The following is a 20,602-nucleotide window of genomic DNA, read 5'->3' on the forward strand; positions in this document are numbered from 1 at the left end:
GAGATGTTTTGGAGCTAGTATTCCTTTTATTAGAAGCGAAGACAATTATTGTTTGATATATCTTAAAGTTGTAATTACTTACTTACAGAGTATTAATCGCATTCTTTTGATGTGTGATGTCCAGCAAATGATCTCACCTCTGAATATTTGTTTCACTGAATTTTAGATTTGCAGAATGTTTAATGCCAAAATATGTACGTGAAATGTAGCATGATATGTCAACTTACTTCCAACTTCCATGTTGAATAGTTTCAATTTGCAGCATGTGAAAGACAATGGTGTTCATGACTGTAACTTGATATACAGCCTCAGGTGGGGGGCTTAAATCTGACCTGCCATGATCATTGAAGTAGATAACAGTGAAACATAGCATCTTAAGATACTCCTGTTAGAGTGTTGTGATACCCTATATGATAATATGCCTCATTGCTTTTCACTGTGTAGTAATGTTTCTTCACTGGAATGTAAAAAATGTAAAACAGAAACTTGATTTTCATTGTTTTATATCAATATGAATCTCTTGTAAAATGTCGTTGCTAGGAAAGTTTGAAACCTGCCAGTTGGTGATGTCAGGAATGGAACTGATTGTTGCAGTGGGGTTGTTTGAAAAAGGCTTCATATGTATGTTCCATTTACAGACCAAAGTTATTGTTGCAGCTGTCCTTAGTCTGCAGCAGCGGACTTCTTAGAATATGTTTCAGTGCATCAGTAATAAGCCTGTTATGTCTTTAAGCCAGACTGTCAGAAGAAATTATGAATGATCTGTGGACTAAGCTGTGTAATCCACACAAGCGGAGGTTTATTTGTCAGGGCCTAACAGACAAAACTGTTCATCTAAAGTCCAAAACTTGCATTGATTTCTCAGATACTGGGAAATAGATGCTCATGCATGTATGTCCATGGAGGAGAGTGGGATCAATTGCCAGAATACCATAGTTCATGTTTTACATATTTGCTGAAGCAAATAACAAACTCTCATTAGCAAACCATTAAACTGCCAGATTTTATTCCCATTTGATTCATGCAGTAGACTGCACAACCTGTTTAGACAAGGATATATATGTGATTTGATGTAATATCTCTTCCCTGAAAATAATATGTAGGATGTACTTCATAGTCAGGTTGCATCAAGCACAAACTCCTTACTAAGGATATTTATTCATGGTATAAGTACAAAACTAATAGTATCTGACCATTTTTAAGAATATGGGATTGGTTTGGTCAATAACAGTTAAAGCCACAGACTGAGCTACAGTACATCTCATACCTGTATCAGATCTTCATTTATGCATAGGTAAAGTTTTCTAAAGCTAGAGTTTCAAACATTTAGCATCTCACATGTTATATCAAAATGGTTCTCACAACTGTAATAGTCTTGTTATTGCAAACCATATTGCAGAAGTCTAGTCCTGTTGTAGAAGGTGTACAAAATTAGGTGTAAGTTTTGATGTTTTACACCATGCACACTTTCCTGACAATATTCAATGAAGCTATATTTACTCTGTTGGTTTCTTCATTTACAGACCCTTGAATATCTGGGGTAAAATAGGCCTTTAGCAACCCATGCTTGCCATAAGAGGGGACTGACTTAGTTAACATAGGCCTTTAGCAACCCATGCTTGCCATAAGAGGGGACTGACTTAGTTAACATCAGTTCCCAGTGGTGCAGGTCGATTCTCATGCTGTTGATCACTGGGTTGTCTTGTCCAGACTCGATCATTTACAGACTGCCATCATATAGCTGGAATATTGCTGAGTGCAGCATAAAACTCGTGCAGTCTTTTATATTTGTAGGGGAACATCAAATTTCAACATGGCTATGTATTGCACAACCTCCTTTTTACGGTTGTATTTTTCCAACAAATATTGTTTAGTATACGCATGAAAAGTCTATGTTCTCACACATTTTCTATGTTCTTTGATTGGTAAACAGCGTATCAAATTAGGTATATCATCCTTCAGTGGATATGTGATCTCTTATACATGATCACCTACCCATTCTGGTAATGACCCCCCCGGCGTGTAATGCTGGGGAATATAGTAAATGCATCGTCTGTCCGTCCGTCTGTAATCATTTTGTTTCAGGAGCATAACTCAGAAACAGTTCAATATTTTGAGAGGAGCAAACTTGATAGATATAGTAATCTCAGCCTATGGTTGTGCCTATTGCTATTGGAAACGATTCTGGAGCACAACTTGAAAATTATTCAATATCTTACAGCAAAACTTGGCTGATATTTGAGGCAGACCAAAAAGTGGTGCCTTTTGCTATTTACAATGTTTTGGCATTTTTATTTTTCCATTGAAACAATTCTGACTTAGTCTCAAAGTGGAGGGGTACGCTTCGTTTCTGGTGAAAACCATTTCATATCTTTCAACAGATCTTGGCAGATATATGAGACAGATCTTGAAGTGGTGCCTTTTGCTGTTTACAGATATATGACATTTGTATTTTTCATGATTTCCATGGAAACAATTCAAACTTAATCTAAGAAAACATCAAGTAACCTTCAGATGATTTTTCCGTTCAAATATGTGGGGGCCGGTGGGATATGTCATCTTCTGATGACTCTTGTTGGAAATAGTAGTGTCCTCATGAATATGGCCATATGTTACAACAATCATTGGAATATCACACCGAGTAATGGAAGTTTGTGTATTAGGGTTGTACAGCTCAGTACAAGGATTTTAACAAAAAACACTCTACTGTATTATGCATTTGATTTTTCATAACACAGAGATTCTCAGTGCTTTTGGCAATTCACAGTTGCATCTCTTAAGAAAAACAAACCATTTCAACAATTTTGTATCTGAACATTGAAAAATGGTGTATGATTACACCAGGTGTTCAGAAGATGGGTAAGCCTTTTTGGACCCATCTTAGGATAAGGTCCCCAACAAATATGTGACGGAGGAACATCCTTCAAAACTCTTCATGTTTTTTTTAATGCAGTTATTAGCCCATTCAACACCGTAGGCCGGTAAACCAGCAAAGATGTCATGAGTACCCTGACACCGTAGGCCAGTATACCGACCAGGCAGTAGTCGCATCAAGATGATATATAATTTTCAGAACCTAACTGACATGATTCTTTAATCAACTCTTTCACTTTTCACATTATCTGAAAACACTCATCAAATTTCAAGTGACCATATATTAACAACAGGACTAGAATTATAAATCATTTTTAGCATGTGTTTATAAAAACAATTCTTGGACACATGCTTTGTCTACAGGTCCACTTCAAAGTTGTGAAACGGTTAAATAACAATGTTTCGAGTTGATAATTAAACAAATTGAAGAACCTGATAAATAAAATTAATTAATAGCAGTACTCATAAAAGTTATAACTTACTATTTCCATGAAGCATTTTTATCACTGGTCATAACCTAGCATGATATGTCCTCTAAGTTCAATAATGTACGTATAGGTGGTGAATTTTGCGTTACACGTTCAGAATAGTGTGGTATCAATAGTGTCTATTGCAGCAATATGATTGGCTGTGTGAGGTCACGTGTACAATTTTGACCAATCACACTCCTCATAGCAGAATGTGGCAGAAAAGCGTCATTAGAAACCAATCTTTATCCAATAAAATCACTTCCTACAACTATGAAATTACTCTTGACAAGGGTACAGTTATCAAAGCTTTCGAACGATTCCTGTCGTCAAACAAATTGCCTCACGTCACTCATACAAAGCTTCTGAAAAGGAGGTATTTCCACTTGTTGCATACTGTTCTAGAGCGGAAAGCCACTGACAGGAAATAGATGACCATACATACTATTTTTAAATCTTAAATAGTAATCTCAGCCTATGGTTGTGCCTTTTGCTATTTACAGATTTTTGGCATTTATTTTTTTTATGTTTTTCCATGGAACATTTTGGTGTTAGTTTTATGGTGGGGTGCGCTTCGTTTCTGGAGCAGAACTCAAAAACCGTTCAATATTTTTCTGCAAAACTTGGTAGTGATGCCTCTGAAAAGTGAGAGGTGTGTTTCATTTCCAGAGCAGAACTCAAAAACTTCTTAATACCTGTCAGTAAAACTTGGCAGATATGTGTGGCAGACCCCAAAGTGGTGCCTTTTGGTATTTACATGCCCTCATGGTTACATGGTTTTGAAAGGTTTTGTGATTTATTATTTTTCGGTTTCCATGGACACGTTTTGGACTTAGTCTCAAAATGGAGTGATGAGCTTTGTTCCCAGAGCACAACTCGAAAACCATTTCATATCTTTCAACAGATCTTGGCAGATAAATGAGACAGATCTTGAAATTGTGACTTTGCTGATTACAGATATATTGCATTTATAATTTTCATGACTTCCATTGAAACCATTCAAACTTAGTCTAAAAAAACAATGAGTAACTGTGAGATGATTTGTCCTTTCAAACATGTGGGGGTCGGGGGGATATGTCATCTTCTGATGACTCTTGTTATTATAATTTTCCGATTACGTGTAAATGAAAATGTCAATAGGAAAAGGTAAGGGGATACTTTGACATGTTTTTTCCTCCCTTCGTCGTTTATGTGGTCATTATAAATATGGAAGCTTGAATTTTCATTAAATATCAACTTATTTACGTTGTAGTTGTATTATTTTAATAATATGATAAAAGTACATTCCATATTCATAAACAGTAGGTTTATACCTTTCAAATGCTGTATGATATGTAGTAGTAATAATGATTTATGAGCTGATATTTTCCTTGATAAACATAGGCTTTATCTATAACCTCAGAGTCTGGGAACTCGGTGTCATGGCAGTAAATGCCTCTGGTAGACTGGTGTTGAAAGAGTTAAAAATACATTTATCGGTATTAGTTTTTATGATAATGTGAAAAATGAACATCATTTAGAGAAAGAATTATTGAGTTTTCAGAGGTATTTTCCATGTCTGAAATGAATTGACGAAAATACCCAGTTTCCAAACATTTTATGTTTCTGGAGTCCCAATAGTGCCATGATATCAGGCAACAGGTTTACAAAGCATTGAGCTACTCTCTTTTTCTACATTCAATATGTGACTTGTCATAAATGGGGTCCTAGGTTTCTTTTCATGTGTTGAACTATTATGTATGTTTGACATTTTGACTTTAATTCACTCCTTCACTTCATATTGGTGTCAAAATGTTTTTGAGTTGTCCAGTTTGTTTCACAGGGTAGTGTCCCTTTGGTGTGCCAGGGTTTGCTGAAATCCTGTCGGTCCACATCATGTGTTAGCTGTATTTTATTTAAGGCGTTCATCTATCAGGTAAATTGGTAAATGGCTGCAACCCTCCCCACTAGCAACTCTCCTGCCACACATTATAATAGACATACTGTGAAAACCATTTTAAAGCAGCATTAAGATCAACCCATGAGAATTGTGTCAGTCATGTTACAACAGTATGCCAGTAAAATGGCAAGCATCTTTTCTTTGAAGAACATGAAACTGAAATCTGACACAATCTCTTTGTTGTGCCAATAAACTGCGAAAATGTTCAAGGTCTATTCTTCTCACCTTGGAGTCATTCATAACCTTTGTTGATGCTGATTTTATCTAAGTGCAAGTTACAATTTCTCAGGGTTTTTATTAGCTTAGGCTGAAAATAAGCCTTCTGAGTTTTAATTATCAGCACACAATTCAAATGAACTTTCTGCCACAAGTGTCAATAGATAGACGTGCAATTATTGAAATTACATATTCTGCCAAATTATTATTTGATTTCATTATGATGTAATAATGTGTTAAACATAAACCAAATGAAACAACAATTACAGAGGAAAAAAACCTGTTTTTCCTTTTTAGAAACAAGACCAAATTTGAATTATTCCACCTTGAGTTGATGTCATCAGAGGAACATATATGTTGGGTATGTCATAATTTGTGCTCTTTGCCTTGATAACGATTTATGAAAGGTTTTCTGATGACATTATACTGTGCAAAGACTCTTTGTTTGAAATGTTTTGCTTGCAAATTTTACAAAGGTTAGACAGTGCAGTGTTCTTTACATTCAGTGAGAACAGTGAATAGCATCCACAGCATTTTTGAACCTACATTATTGATCTCCAAGAGAATGACCCTGTTACTATTGAAAATAGGCAAGCATTGCTGGGGAAAATGGCAGCAGATCTGTGTCAGCTTAGACTGAGAGACACCAGTTTGCTCAATGCATATGCACAATGAAACTTTGCTTTTGTGTGTAACCATGGCTCGCTCATAGTTGCTAAATATTGGTGCTGATAATTGGCAAGGTAACAGTGTAAAATAAACTTCATCTTGAAAGAAATATATGAAAGATTATGCATGTATTATTCTTTATTTATGAGGACAGTTTCATCAAAGTGCCTTGTATTAGTGTTTCACTGCATAGTAATTCACTACAGATTTGAATATATTTAGTTCTGAAAGAAACATGACATTCATGTTTGTTTTTGAAATTTCCATGAATGAATGTGCATGTTAACTGTTCTCTGAAACCAGTTTTTTGAATGAAACTTCTGTAACAAAACTTTTAACATCAGATTAGCCATATCAAGTGAATCTAATTATTGAACATTTTTATGGGAAAAATACAACAGATATGCATATAACTGACATGTGCACATGAATTTAATGATAAAACACTTTCTTCAAGAAAAACAAGAGAAAGAACCCTTTAAAAGATGAGTAGTAGTTTTTGTTTTGTTCTCTTTTTAATGGTTCAGAAAACAACATGCCATGTCATAGCAATGAGGAACACCTATGTGCTCTTGGCATGAGTGATGCTGGTGCCTCTGTGTTGTCAATATCACAGAACATCAAACAACAACTTACCGACTGATTAAACCCTAAAGTCAAACAGATTTGGTGAGAGATCAACCTGCAGATGGAAGGCCATGAATTACATCACCAGGCAAGAGGGTTACATCATAATGTCACATCTTAGCAACCATTTTTTGCCAGCTACTATTATAGCCCGTCAGACAATTTTGAATCCATAACAAACCAATTTCAGGAAACATTATGCATTGACATTTGAGAGCACACCAGCAACCAGAGACCTTATGTTAGACCAAGTTTGATGCCATGACACTATAATCTGCGCTTAGCATGGACTCCCCAACAATTTCATTGGAGATATCCAGAGTGACATAATGTTGTTTTCTAAAATGAGAGTTGTTACTGTGCCCTTGTTGCAGATGTGAGAGAATGATGTTGTTGAAATGAACATATGTTCCACATGTTCTGGAAAGTGATCATTGTTGTGGGCCATCCCTTATGATATGGGGTGGAATAAGCTGGGGAGGGCATGTACCACCTGTAATCCCAAGCAACTATCAAGATAGTGGAAGAGGTGTAACTGCATGACGCTGCATCGACGAAGCCTACATTTGCAGTTCCAACATAATAAAGCCTGTGCCTACACCACCACTATCACAGGATAATTCCTAACAAATCACCACATATTGATAATGGTTAGCTACCTGTTAGTCCTGATTTAAATCGAGTGGAACTTCTCTGGAATGATCTGGTTTGACGCTTTTATCAAAGTCGCTGTTTCCCAGCAAAGAAGCATGTTTGTTCATGTCCATTGGAAAACATGGTGTGTGATGAATGAAAATGGTGGTCAAACCAGGTACTGAGGACTTCGAATGTCTCAAGCTTCTAAACAATGTCTGATGCAGACTCGTGAGGTTGGAAACAACAAAAATTTCATCAGATCTTTAATCTATTGTCATTGCTGTTGTTTATCTTTATATAGTACATTTTATATAAAGCATATAATGGCTGGAAACATGTGGAATGGGCATGTCATGTTTCTTTTGGAACTAAGTATATTTCTCACCATTTTCACATGATAATAAAAAGATGTAAACATGAGGTTGAGATGTTTATACTTTTGTCTAAATATTTGTTCATTATTGGTATAACATCCTACTTTCTGAATTATTTTAATGGTAATAACATTGTTATTACACGTCGGGGGGATATACTTGACATCTCGTCCGTCCGTCATTTTGTTTCCGGAGCATAACTCAAAATCCATTCAATATTTTTAGACAAAAATGGATAGATACAGTAATCTGAACCTATGGTTGTGCCTTTTGCTATTTACAGAGTTTTGGCATTTATATTGTTTTTATTTTCCCCATGGAACGTTTTGGTCTTAGTCAAATAGAGGGGTAGGTTTGTTTCCGGAGCAGAGTTTAAAAAATGTTCAATATTTTCTGCAAAACTTGGTAGATATATCAGTCAGAACCCAAAGAGGTGCCTTTTGCTGTTTGAAGGTTTTTGTGATTTCTAATATCTGTCAGTAAGACTTGGCAGATATGTATGGTAGACCCCAAAGTGATACCTTTTGCTATGTACAGGTTTTTCTGATTTATCATTTTCTGGTTTTCCTTGGAAATGATTCGGACTTAGTCTCATAATGGAGGGATGGGCATCGTTTCCGGAGCACAACTCAAAAAACCACTTCTTAATGTCTTTCAGCAAATCTTGGCAGATATGTGCGGCTGACCCCAAAGCGGTGCCTTTCTTATTTGCAGGTGTTTGTGATTTATCATTTTCTGGGTTTCCATGGAAACAATTCTGACGAAATCTCAAAATGGACGCATGAGCCTCATTTCCGGAGCACAACTTGTAAACTATTAAGTATCTTTCAGCAAAACTTGGTAGATATTTAAGGCAGACCACAAAGTGGTGCTTTTTTGCTATTTACAAAGTTTTGGCATTTTTACTTTTCCTGGTTTCCATGGAAACAATTTGGACTTAGTCTCAAAATAGAGGGATGGGCTTCATTTCCAGAGCACAACTCGAAAAGCATTTTGTACCTTTCAACAGATCTTGGCAGATATTTGAGACAGATCTTGAAGTGGTGCCTTTTGCTGTTTACAGATATATGGCTATTATATTTTCCATGAATTGCATGGAAACAATTCAAACTTGGTCTAAAAGAACATTAAGTAACTGTCAGATGATTTGTCTTTTCAAATACGTGGGGGCCGGGAGTATATGTCATCTTCGGATGACTCTTATTGTATTAATCTGAAACTTGTATTGCAATGATCTTCTCTTGCCCCATTGAGCATATTTACAGAACAATCCAGTCTGCATCTTCTATCAGAATTTGTATGTTAAAGCATTTATAGTAGATCTCAGTGTTTGAATTTACACCATCCCATTTATAAAAGTAGGCTCTGAATGATAATGGGATATTGAAGTTAGAAGTTGTACTTCAGTTATTAAAGTGACATTTACTGACGAGGTATTGTTTTGTGTTTATCTCACATCTGAAAATCTGAGAGACTTGACACAAGTTACTTTGTGAATTACTTTTGGCCAGAATGGCCTAAAATGTTCCATTTGGAGAATGACCTAAAATATTCCATGTTATGCCAACATTGAAAAGCATTTGTTGTTGGGCATGAGGCCAACCGACTCTTGGGAGGTTCACTTCTTCAGTGCTCTCATCTGCCACATATAACTGAACCCCCATACTTTTAGAACCAATCTTAAATCTATCATGCCACTGAGATCTGAAGTGCTATCGTCCCTGTATTCAGGGTTTTCTACTGATACCCAGTGCTTCCTGTGAAATGCCTTACTGGTTTATTATGCTTATTTGGATGCTCTTGTAGTTGCTTGGCCTAATTACTAGTAGCTGTTAAATTCAAACTAAAACATTCAGTGCCACACTGTGACTGATGATGAGTGTATCACTGGATTGTCTGGTCCAGGATCAGTTATTTACAAACTGCTGCCATGTAGCTGGAATATTGCTGAATGCTGTGTTTAACAACAAACAAACAAATATAAGGCTGATAATGACAGATGTACATTTGGCAATGGAAGACTCATCGTATTTGTTTTGAGTATTTGGTTGTGTCAAGTCATCTATGCATGTTGTCATCATGCACAGCTGACTGCATTGTACTCTGTCAGCCACATGGAACATCAATGTCATGTGTTAATGTTTTCAATAAGTTAGTGATGCATGCAAGCACTGTCCTAGCAGTGAACCTGAAACTGTGGACAAAAGACTGTTGCCAACCCAAAATCACCAAATATGCCCGTGAAGCTCTTAGCTTGAGACACATACCCTAACATACTCCTGATTGAAATCCAATACAGACAAAATAAACATTAGACCTCACATGTAGTCAGATCAAATCTAGTTTTACGAGACTCATGGGGAATATTCTTTTCCAATACTGTGTCTGCACTGTCGGGGTTGAGGTGATGAAGGTCAAAAATAGGTTGCCTTGGAAGCACTTCTGGAGTAACAGCCTACGGTTGTTTGATTGTATACAAGGTGCAACTGTTAGTGATTCTATTGGCAGTTATTGCATGCAGTCAGAGCTGATCGTGCCCAGATGGAGTAGAAATATTACTGTGTGCGTGCATGTCCAGACTAGTTATGTCATTTTTAGACATGTTATATGGTACATATTGGCCATATAGATTAGGTAGAACATCAAAGGATCATAATGTAGATCAAACAGAAGTGTTCTTAATGTCCTCAGAGGTAAATGTTGATAAGACAGTGCAAGTTAAAGAAACCTGTGTAACGTAGTGTGTATGCATGGCAGTAACACAATTAGATTTGTGTTGGAATGCAGCTGAGACCACCTTCCACTACAAGGCATGTGGAATAGCATCCTGTAATCCAGCACCAAAGTCCCGTGAATCAATACAAACATGGCATGTGAAAGTCTACTTCTACGTCATGTTTCAGGAAAAAGATATAGTATGATGATGAAGAGATGTAGTGGAAATGTGAATGACTTCATGAAAATGCTTGTGTTCACCTTTCATATTTCAAGAAGAAAGTGTCAAAGTGCGAGTTGGTAAGCAGTCAACCAAAAATATTTCTTTTATATGAGAACACTTTTGAGAGGTTTAACTATTATGATCAAGATATAATGTATATAATTGTGAAATTTACAAAAATTCCAGACAAGAGACATCTTCCTTTCACATGTTTATCCAATAAAACATGAAGAACTGAAGTCCTGTCCCTGATAAAAAAATCAAATAGCACAAGAATATGAGTTGGAATTGTTTATGGCAGAATGGAGGCACCTTAATAACACTGTGAAATCAGTGGAAATGTCACTGAGAGCATGATGAAGAGCATCTTCTTGAGCAACCCACTTGCGTCTTTAGGCCTCCGCAGCACATATCAGTATATCTTCAAAGTTCAAGGTTATATTCCCACCAACTTCACAAATACTCTGTGTTCCTAGCCACATTAATTCAAGATTGATTTGAAATTTGTTTGTGGTGTTGTCTGTTACATTAGAAAAATGGTACAAAAGACCGTGGCTTGTCAGTCTAGAGTTTGTCTTGATGTCTGACACAGAATGATGTCAACTCAGCATAATTGGACAAGCTTGCAGCACAGACTTGAAGAAATACACAACACTCATAGTATGTGTATTGATTTTACTGGCTGGAAATAAAACTTTGAAAATTATCACATGCTGCTGGCTACCTTGCTTTGTTGCAGGGTATTCTTGATCTTCATATCCTGTTTGCTGCTACCCTTTTCTACTTCTTTCCTTTGCTGCATGAGTGGGTGTTTGGTAAATTAACTTTGGTCAGAAATTGCCTATTTTAAAGGCCAGGAGTCCTTTGGATCTTTAAGTAGGAAAGATTCCATTACACAAACATGTTTGTTGCTTTACATGCTTCAGTCAAAGCATTTTCCTGGAAGTCGTGATTAATGGTGGTTGAAATGTATTTTTATTTCATGATGGAGGTTTACAGTTGCTTCTGTTAGGTGAATCAGAATTCATGTGTAAAAATGTCTTGGTACAATAAAAAACAAGTATTTTCTAACTAATGATTTCCATTTCTTGGATGATAATGGTTCTCAAAGTTTTCATCTGTAAACTAAAGGTGTTATCCTTCCCAGCATACAATGCAGATGGTATATAGTCTGGCTGGCCCCCTGTCCATCCATTCATAATCATTCTGTTTCTAGAACATAATCGAATGCCAATTACCAAGAAACAATGCCTTTTTTCACAACAATCCTTCGTAGCCTAGTGGATAAACACACCAAGCCAATAAGCAAAGGGTTATGGGTTCGAAACCAAGTGTTGACACTACATGTTGAAAATTGTCAATAATGTCATATTTTACGATCATTTTCAGAGATGTCAAGAGACAGTTGTATCAATCTTCAAACAAGTCATAAGTCAAAGTTCTGGTGCAGAGGGATGTTACTAAGATAATGCCCCGGGCAGAGGGACATTAAGATAATGCGCAGGTCAGAGGGACATTATTTAGCTAATTGCCCGGGGAAACGAGTTTGTATCAGATTTGAGGTATATTACGAAAAAACAGTGTCCTGGGAGAACAGTAGATTGTTGGTTTAGAAAGAACTATCAGGTGATTTGTTCTTTCAAATTTGTGTGGGCCAGTGTGTGTACACAGGTTTTGCAGGGTTGATATTAATGCTGTTCTTTCAGTTTCAGACCAGCAAAAAACATCAGATGTCTGCTGTTTTTGAAAACCAGTGGTCTGATGGGGAAATCATTTTATGCTCCTACACAATGCTACAGGCAGATATAGTAATCAGCTGGTCTGTTCCTCCATCCAGCAGTTTCAGTTTGTCCAAAACTCCAGTAATCAATAGGAACTCCTCCACAAAACTTTGTACACATTGAGAACAGGTTGTCAACTGATGCTTTTTGCTATTTCTAGATTCCTATGATTTTTATTTTTCCCATTGCTGTGGCATCAACTTCGACTTTGACTCTGTTCACAGTATTATCCTTGTCCAGACCACATCTCTACAAGTAATAAGTAGTCATTCACATTGAAGATGAAGACTTTTATGGATAGACAACTTTTCTCTTGCAGTGGATTCGACATTTCAGTGGAGATTCTTACACCATTATCAAGCAAATGATTATCATAATCATTAACCTGCAGATTGATGCATATAATGTCTTGAAGTTGGACGTTTGATTCTTGTTGGACATGATCACTTCTGTCAATGTCATGTGAACATTTTCTGGAGTGTTCTTTTGAACACAAACTGAACACACTGACATTTGATTGGTTTTTTTTGACATTGCCATTTTGCCAAGTAAACACCACCATCCAGTGGCATAATAAGATAGCAAGTTCCAGCGATGGTTTCTATAAATGTGAAAGAACTCTCCTGTCTTGATATGTCTGCCATATGGCTGAAAAATCCGTATGACCTCTTGATTCTGGACTGAAGCAAGTCCCTTCAACCTGTCCTGCAAGAAAAACATTTTCAATGGCTTGGCAGTATCATGACACTATGACTGTATTGTGTGATATTAACATGATTATTTGGAGGCACCTGTAACTGAGTTTAGATTGCTTAGAGTGAAGCAGAAAACAACACTCACACAAATTTATGCAGATGTCATCATACAGGAACCTTTTGATATAATATGTATTGCAATAATGTAATAATCTCCCTGTTTTTTAATCTTTCTTGTTTGTATCTGACAAAACTAGAAATAAATTTTCTTTAGTTTCAACTTTTGTAAATATTCAATGAATTGTCACAGTTGATAATTTTTAATGGACTCTGTCAAACTTAAGCCAGTAAATTAAAAAGTTAACATCCCCTGGCGCATTTTCCCCAAAATGTACCATATATTACCATAGATAAGCTGATTGCATAGATAAGCCAAGGTCCTAACTTGACCATTAGAAACAGTATCAAAATGGTATGTTTTGCAGATAAGCCAAACCATTAAGTTTTGCTCATCATTTTCATTCATTGTGATCAGTCATCAGAAATTTAGTGTCAACATATCCATTTTGAATTATTCAGTTTAATCCTGTTGTTGCATATCTGGATTTATGTATGCAATCCAACTTATTACTTTTACTCAGCTACACTTTATCCTGAAGCATGAGTGGACATAGTATGATAGTGATCAGAGGAACAAGTGATTTCACAGCAGGTAATAGTAACATTCTTTTTAGTAGTAGCTGTATGATCCACAAAATGTTTTTGTGGTGGAAATAATGAGACTGCAAGAAACATCATAAGTGACAGATCAAGTTGTTCCAGGTGTAAAAACTACTGTATCCGGCTATACACCAAAGTGCTGCTGCATAACTTTAGTTCTGATCATAAGTATTTAACATTTGTAGAGCAAAACCTGCAATTCTTTGGTAAAGTAATAGTTTCATCTACTGTATTTTTCCAATCACTGCCTCAGAATTCAACTCATTGGGAGAATGATATTGGTTTGAGCTCTGTCAGTGCATCTGTCAGAGATGATGGGGACAGACTGTTATAGATAGGGAAACCAAATTTGGTATGTGTTTTCAATGATGTGATGGAGTTGGAAAATCATGTTACAGTTTGTTAAAGAGTTTTGGCGGTCATTTATTGACTTAGTCCAGTGTATCTCCGATGAAGACAGATTATCTCAAAACTGTTACAGAAACCAAGTGTGTCATGTATTTCCATGACACAGATTCCTTGATAGAGAAACCGTGTTATGATTGTTTACAGGCTTCTTGCCCAAAGAAACGTGCACTGCTGATAATTTCCGACATTTTATCCGAGACCAATGCACATGATCATCTTAATCCCTGTATGTAAGACAATGCCTGACTAAGCAAATTACAACTGAAAAAGTGAATCATATCTTGTTTAGTGATGTTTAATTACAAGTTTGATGTCTTTATGACAATATATGGATGAACAACTTTATTGCCATGAGAGCAACGTATCAGTGTAGGTTCTAACACTGTTATCAAGCAAGTGCTAACAGTGTTAGAACCTACACCGAAACGTCACTCTCCTAACAGTGAAGAAGTTGGTCATCTATGTATTGTCATCCTTCCTTGCTACTCCAACTTCCAAATGCAAAGAAGTTAAAGTTATCTTTTCTTGTTCTTTCACATGAACTGATACAATGTTGATTTCTGTACCCCTTGTTGAAAGAGTAACATGCCGAAAAGCTGACTTTATTCTGCAGACTGCTTTTTTGAAGTTCTCAAAATTCGGCTTATCAGTAATATGTTGTAACATAAAATTAATAAGTATAAAAATATCAATTTTAAATGTTAAATGTTTAATAACTGTTACTTTTTGTTTGTTTTGGTTAACAAACAAAAGGCGTTGAATGGTCTATATTCTTTTATTGAAAATATAGATCTTTAATTCGTTGCTGATAAATATGATAGACCATTTTGTGATTTATCTATCTACGCACCAAACAGTCAACCAAGTAACAGAATCTGACCTCTCAATCCATTAAGTCTCTTCTAAAAGAAGGGTTGAAGGGTACCTATGTTCTTACCTTGAACTACAGTGGTAATACAGCATGTATTGCAGACATATTGTATACAACAGTGCTTGTCCCTAGGTTATGGCCTTGAGAGTTAAGGACTGCTGAATGTATGTTATTTTTGCACTTGAAAGTAAAGCTTGTGTAAACAGAATGTTTGTTCTTAAATCTACAAATGTTTGAGTTTGAAAGGAGATATACATTTGTATTCTTTCTACCCCTGTTTGGAGTAAGAACTGACAATGATGAATAGTAAGTGTTCGATGCCACTAACTAAAATAGGCTGGTCACACAAAAAAAGCGATGTGAAGACATTCTTTTGTGTACAGGCTGCATTGAAAATTGTTGATATATTACTGCAGAATAAAACAATATTTTTTGTAGCATGATGATCACATGTTAACAATCTCTTTTTGCAATGGAAATAGTGATATCACATGAAATGAATAGGGTAACAGATCAGATTGTTCCATACATAAAAAGTAACAGCTATCTCCAAGGTGTTACCACAAACCCTACTTATGATGTTGTTATTCTATATTTATAGCGCAAACACCAGCAATCAAACCAACAAAATTTTAGAACATATTTCCTTGATCTTGTGAAAGATCTGATATGTCTGCCATATGGCTGAAGTAAATGTGTGACCTCTTGATTCTGGACTGAAGTCAGTACTCAGCAACCTATGCTGATAGCAGGAGGCAGCTGGTCTCAGTTGAAAGCATGTCAACAAAATCAGAAATGTTTTCATCATTGACAATATCACTGCATTATCTGATCCAGATGTGATCAAAATTTTTCACTGCTATATTATTGAAGCATGTTTAAAGAAGATGTATTGTTTATAGGACAAAGATGCATGGTAATCTTAATCTTATATGTATTACAAGTTCAAGGGAAAAACAAATTGAGGTCATAAAAAGTGCTATTATTTCAAGTCATATGCTCTAAGATTGTTTAGATGAATTTGTTGAGATGATTGCCCTTCACAAGTTGTGTTTCTGTGCTTCAGAGCAACTTGATCGTATTGAGGAGGGCATGGACCAGATTAACCAGGACATGAGGGATGCAGAAAAGAACCTGGAGGGTCTAGAGAAATGCTGTGGACTCTGTGTGCTGCCATGGAAGAAGTAAGTCAATACTTGGGCCTCTTTTTACCAACCTCGAGAATAGTTTGTAGTATGCCGTCTTGATGATAGTGTGTTACCATAGAATGATGGGTTCATTTGATAGCAACATTATGTCATTTGTAGGAACTACTGATTTCCCTGATTTGATTATTTTAGATACATCTGTAATATAACTCGAAAACTAAATTAGCATTCAATGGCATTCCTTCATTCCATCAGAAATGTAAAGATGAAAATGCCCAAGTACCTTGGATGATAATTTCCTTTGCGCTGTGACTGTTGTCATTCACTGGTCATGGAAAAAAGGGCTGGAAAATGTGATTTTGATCTGTATCCATTCATCCTTCTATTCACTTTGTTGTTGAAAGATTATGCACTGAAAACAGTCTCTGATTTTTAAGTCTCTTATGTGTCAATGATTAGAGAAAGATGGATATACATGTTTTTGAGCAGATGTATCTCTCATTTGTCTGTTTCTATTGAGTGAAGATTTAGGGATGAGAATTATTTTGACAGGGTAGATTAAACTTGCTTATTGTTTATTAAATTTTTCTAGTCTAAGAAGGAATGTCTAAGACACTTGCTTTGGTCCCAGGACAACATGTTTGAAAAATTCATCAAAATGTGATTGTAAGAACCAACTTTTTTGCTAAGATAGGTTTTAGCGTTTGATGCCGGCATCAATGTTATTAAAAGTGTATCAAGGGTATCTACCGGTGGGGGGTAACAATGACGGAGAAGACAGATGTATGACACTGTTGTCATATTTTCGTGTAACAGACATTCATTTCTGCTACGTTAAATGAGATGAAGATGTTTTTTCAGCTGAGAATGATTTGAGCGGAGCAAACACTGAAACAAAAACAGATTAATGATGTGAATTCATTTGTGTATCATGGATAATCATGATTATCACCCTTTGTCACAAATAACATAACCTGCACCAAGTACTGACTCAGGGTGGAAACATGCTTTGATTTTACTCTTATATTTAAGGGCATGTTGAAGTTGAGGGTATTTGATGTCCACCATAGGGCTTCAGTATATGTCACCATAACATTTAACTGTCAGGTAATATAGTCATGGTTGAAGCATGTTTCTGAGGTAACATTGCTTCAGTGTGTTTCTACATGAATTGCTTTATTATACAAACATGACCTTTGGCTACATAATAAGGTCAAAGTATTGCACTGTTCTGACACTCTGAAGGATCACTTAAGTTACCTCCCAGGTTTACTAAAGAAATGTTTCTTAACTTTTACTCAGACTGTTCAAATGAGTCAAACTACTTGTATGATCTTTTTGTCCAGATGTGTCCAGATTGATATTGAGTGAATGTATGTTGATGTTGGGAAACCTGTATGACCTTTAGCCAAAGTAAAGAATGAAAATCTGAAGCCCCCCAAAAAACAGGTTTCAAGAGAAAAGAAAATGAAAAATTGAGAATGCAAAAGAGAAATGTGAACATGGATGGCATTTGAATAAATTTTAAAATTCTATAGAAAATCTGCTCATGTTGTTGATCACTGGATTGTCTGGTCCAGACTTGATTATTTACAGACAGCCGCCATATAGCTGGAATATTGCTGAGAGTATCGCAAAACTAAACTCACTCACTCACTCACTGTTCAGTTTGGCCTCTTATGCATGTGGCACTAGATTTTCAGGATTATCAGGGTTATAAAATGTGTAGTGAAAATGGTGTGATGAATATGACAAACTGATGTCCCATCGTGATTGCCATGATCATTGTTGGGAGGGCGTAGGTTCTCCTTGTTCCTTCACCAGATGTGCTGTCTGCTCATCGTAATCACCAACAGCCTTTGAAAGATATGCTGTGGTGGTTAAGAAAGGGCAGGATGAAAAATTGGCAAAGAAGCAACTAGTGATGCCTATCATGATCATGGCTGTTGTATTGGACTAACTAGCAAAGGCACAGGCAGACTCACCTTTAATCACCACACCTGAACTGAAGTTGATCATGGAAGAGGTATGACCTGAGGCTCTGAAACCATTTGTGGGGAGCAGAGAGAAGAGAAGTGTCATCTGCAAGTAAACTGCTTTGTTGAAACGCCAGAGCTGTCACCTAAGGAATACCATGGTGGCTTAGAATCTATGGTGGAGAAGTCACCACTGAACAGCCCATCTCCAGGTCACCACGACTTAGAGAAGCCCGTGCTGACTACATCATGGTGGGAATTGCAGCCAGTCATATACCAGCTGTAAACAATTTGTAAGGGTGATAGAGATCCCATTGACTGTGGGTCACCAGGTCACAGCAGCACAAGCCCTACACACCCTTTGACCCCTTTCTCCATTGATGATCAGTCAACACAATTTATAGTGCATGACTTTCTTCCCTTTTTGACCAGAGTGATGGTTGCGATATTGCTAACCACATGGATCAGCATGTGCATGAAACGACATCAGCTGTCCAGCTGAGGCTAACTGTACATTTCACACCAGCCTCACGGACCAAACCAGCTGATCTCACCTTGTCACAAAAACAATCTTGCTATTTTCTTCTCACATCGCAAGTCAGTCACAGGTGTTGCTGTGGTCTTGTTCAGCAGAAGCTCACCAGAAAGTCACACCAAGAGCCACAACCACATTGCGATATAAAAGACCGATCTTGACATTCTCAACAAGTGGCCATTAAAACTAAAATTACCAACTTTTCGGTTGTAGTCAAATTGCATTGACTCTTTGGTATAAACGCAAAAGGGCAATTGGCCACAAAAAGTATGCGACCAGTGCAATCACTTTCACGAGTCACTTGTAGATTCTTTTTTTCCATACAGACCTTAAGAACTGTTACTGACAGTGTGTTTTCACATCATAAGGATATCAAGATATTCTTCTGTATCATCAGAGGGCATCTGAATAACACAAAATTTTAAATGTCAGGTTGGTATACTAGAAACAACAAGACCCTTTCCACATGTATTGTTAAATTCTGCTGAAAGCAGAGTTGGTTCTACAATTCTGCCTATATCATGAATTTGTGTTTTTTATACCTTATTCACCAGTGTTTTAGAAGTGCAATGTAGTCTGTAAGTACTCAAGTGTTGACCAGACAACCCAATGATTGAAAGTATGAAAGGATGACAGAGCTTGTGTTCTGATACAGTTTGGTTTTGGGGGTTTGTATTTTGTTAGAAGACAAACTCATTAGAAAATTGATACTTCATGTGTTAAAATTAAATCAAATATAGGATCAGTTTTGCCAGTGATGACATTGTAACATATTTTCAAGAATGACTTCTGGAGTCAGGTTTGTTGAAAATTCAGTCGGATGCATACATGTAGCCTTTCTGTAAGCTCAAGTAGATAACAGTGATAGGCTGCAAGCAATTAGAGAAATAGCCTATTCTGTAAATCACCATTGCTTATCTGATTGTGTTGAGACATTGAGGGCATTGCATGGCTTTCCATTTGCCACAAGGACCATATCATCTTCCGTGATGGCAAGCTGTACTGGAGGGATTAGCATTGCTGCTGATGGTGGTCATGTACAATTGCAAATTTTCACCAAATGACATCTTGTAATTTTTCTCTTACCAATGATGAACAGCAAGTCAGAATCAAGAATGTTAAATTTTGCATTTCAAATCAAAACAGACTAAAAAGTGTAGGGCTTTAAGATATGCTCTGTATTTTTTAAAGAAATAGCAAATGTTCAAACTTTCAGGCATCACAGAACTTAACTATAGTTCATTGTGTAGTCTTTCCATTGTTTCTGTTTCTTTCAAAATTCCAACAATAAATCAGGAGTTTGCTTATAGTTGCTTAACATGCCTCAGTATGTTTTTCCCACTGTACTCTTAGGTTTTCTTTTGGCTCAAATTATATTCAGGCACAAAATAGAAAAGCTGTTCACCTGAGTTATGAATAAGAGGATAAATGTCAATGTTTATTATTCTGGACAGAATCAGAAATACTGGTAATGATTGAATCATATGTCAGATCTAGGAAATTTCCCACGACGCATTGCTCGCTTTGTGTCGCTACCCACTCAGATTCTCTCTAATGATTTGGTCTGAATCGTTGTATTTTATTGAATGAAGAATTTTAAATTACTGTTTTTCCATATCTCATCCACTGCAGCGACATAATGAGAAGGCTACAATATGTATAAGTGTATATACAAATGTCAGGCCTTTTCTATGGCCAACAATCTTTGGCCTTTGTAAAGTATTTGAA

At 36.5% G+C, this 20,602-nt stretch overlaps 1 protein-coding gene across 2 annotated transcripts in view; it reads left to right on the forward strand.

Moving 5' to 3' along the window:
- Positions 1-20,602, forward strand: part of LOC137293800 (synaptosomal-associated protein 25-like) — a 135,068-nt gene that overhangs the window by 75,139 nt on the left and 39,327 nt on the right. For both annotated transcript variants that reach the window (XM_067824548.1, XM_067824547.1), the window contains exon 5: positions 16,282-16,399. In XM_067824548.1, the coding sequence (XP_067680649.1) occupies positions 16,282-16,399 (118 nt within the window). The remainder of the gene's footprint in view (positions 1-16,281; positions 16,400-20,602) is intronic.

The sequence above is a fragment of the Haliotis asinina genome, chromosome 8 (assembly GCF_037392515.1).
Source record: "Haliotis asinina isolate JCU_RB_2024 chromosome 8, JCU_Hal_asi_v2, whole genome shotgun sequence".
Lineage (NCBI taxonomy): Eukaryota > Metazoa > Mollusca > Gastropoda > Lepetellida > Haliotidae > Haliotis > Haliotis asinina.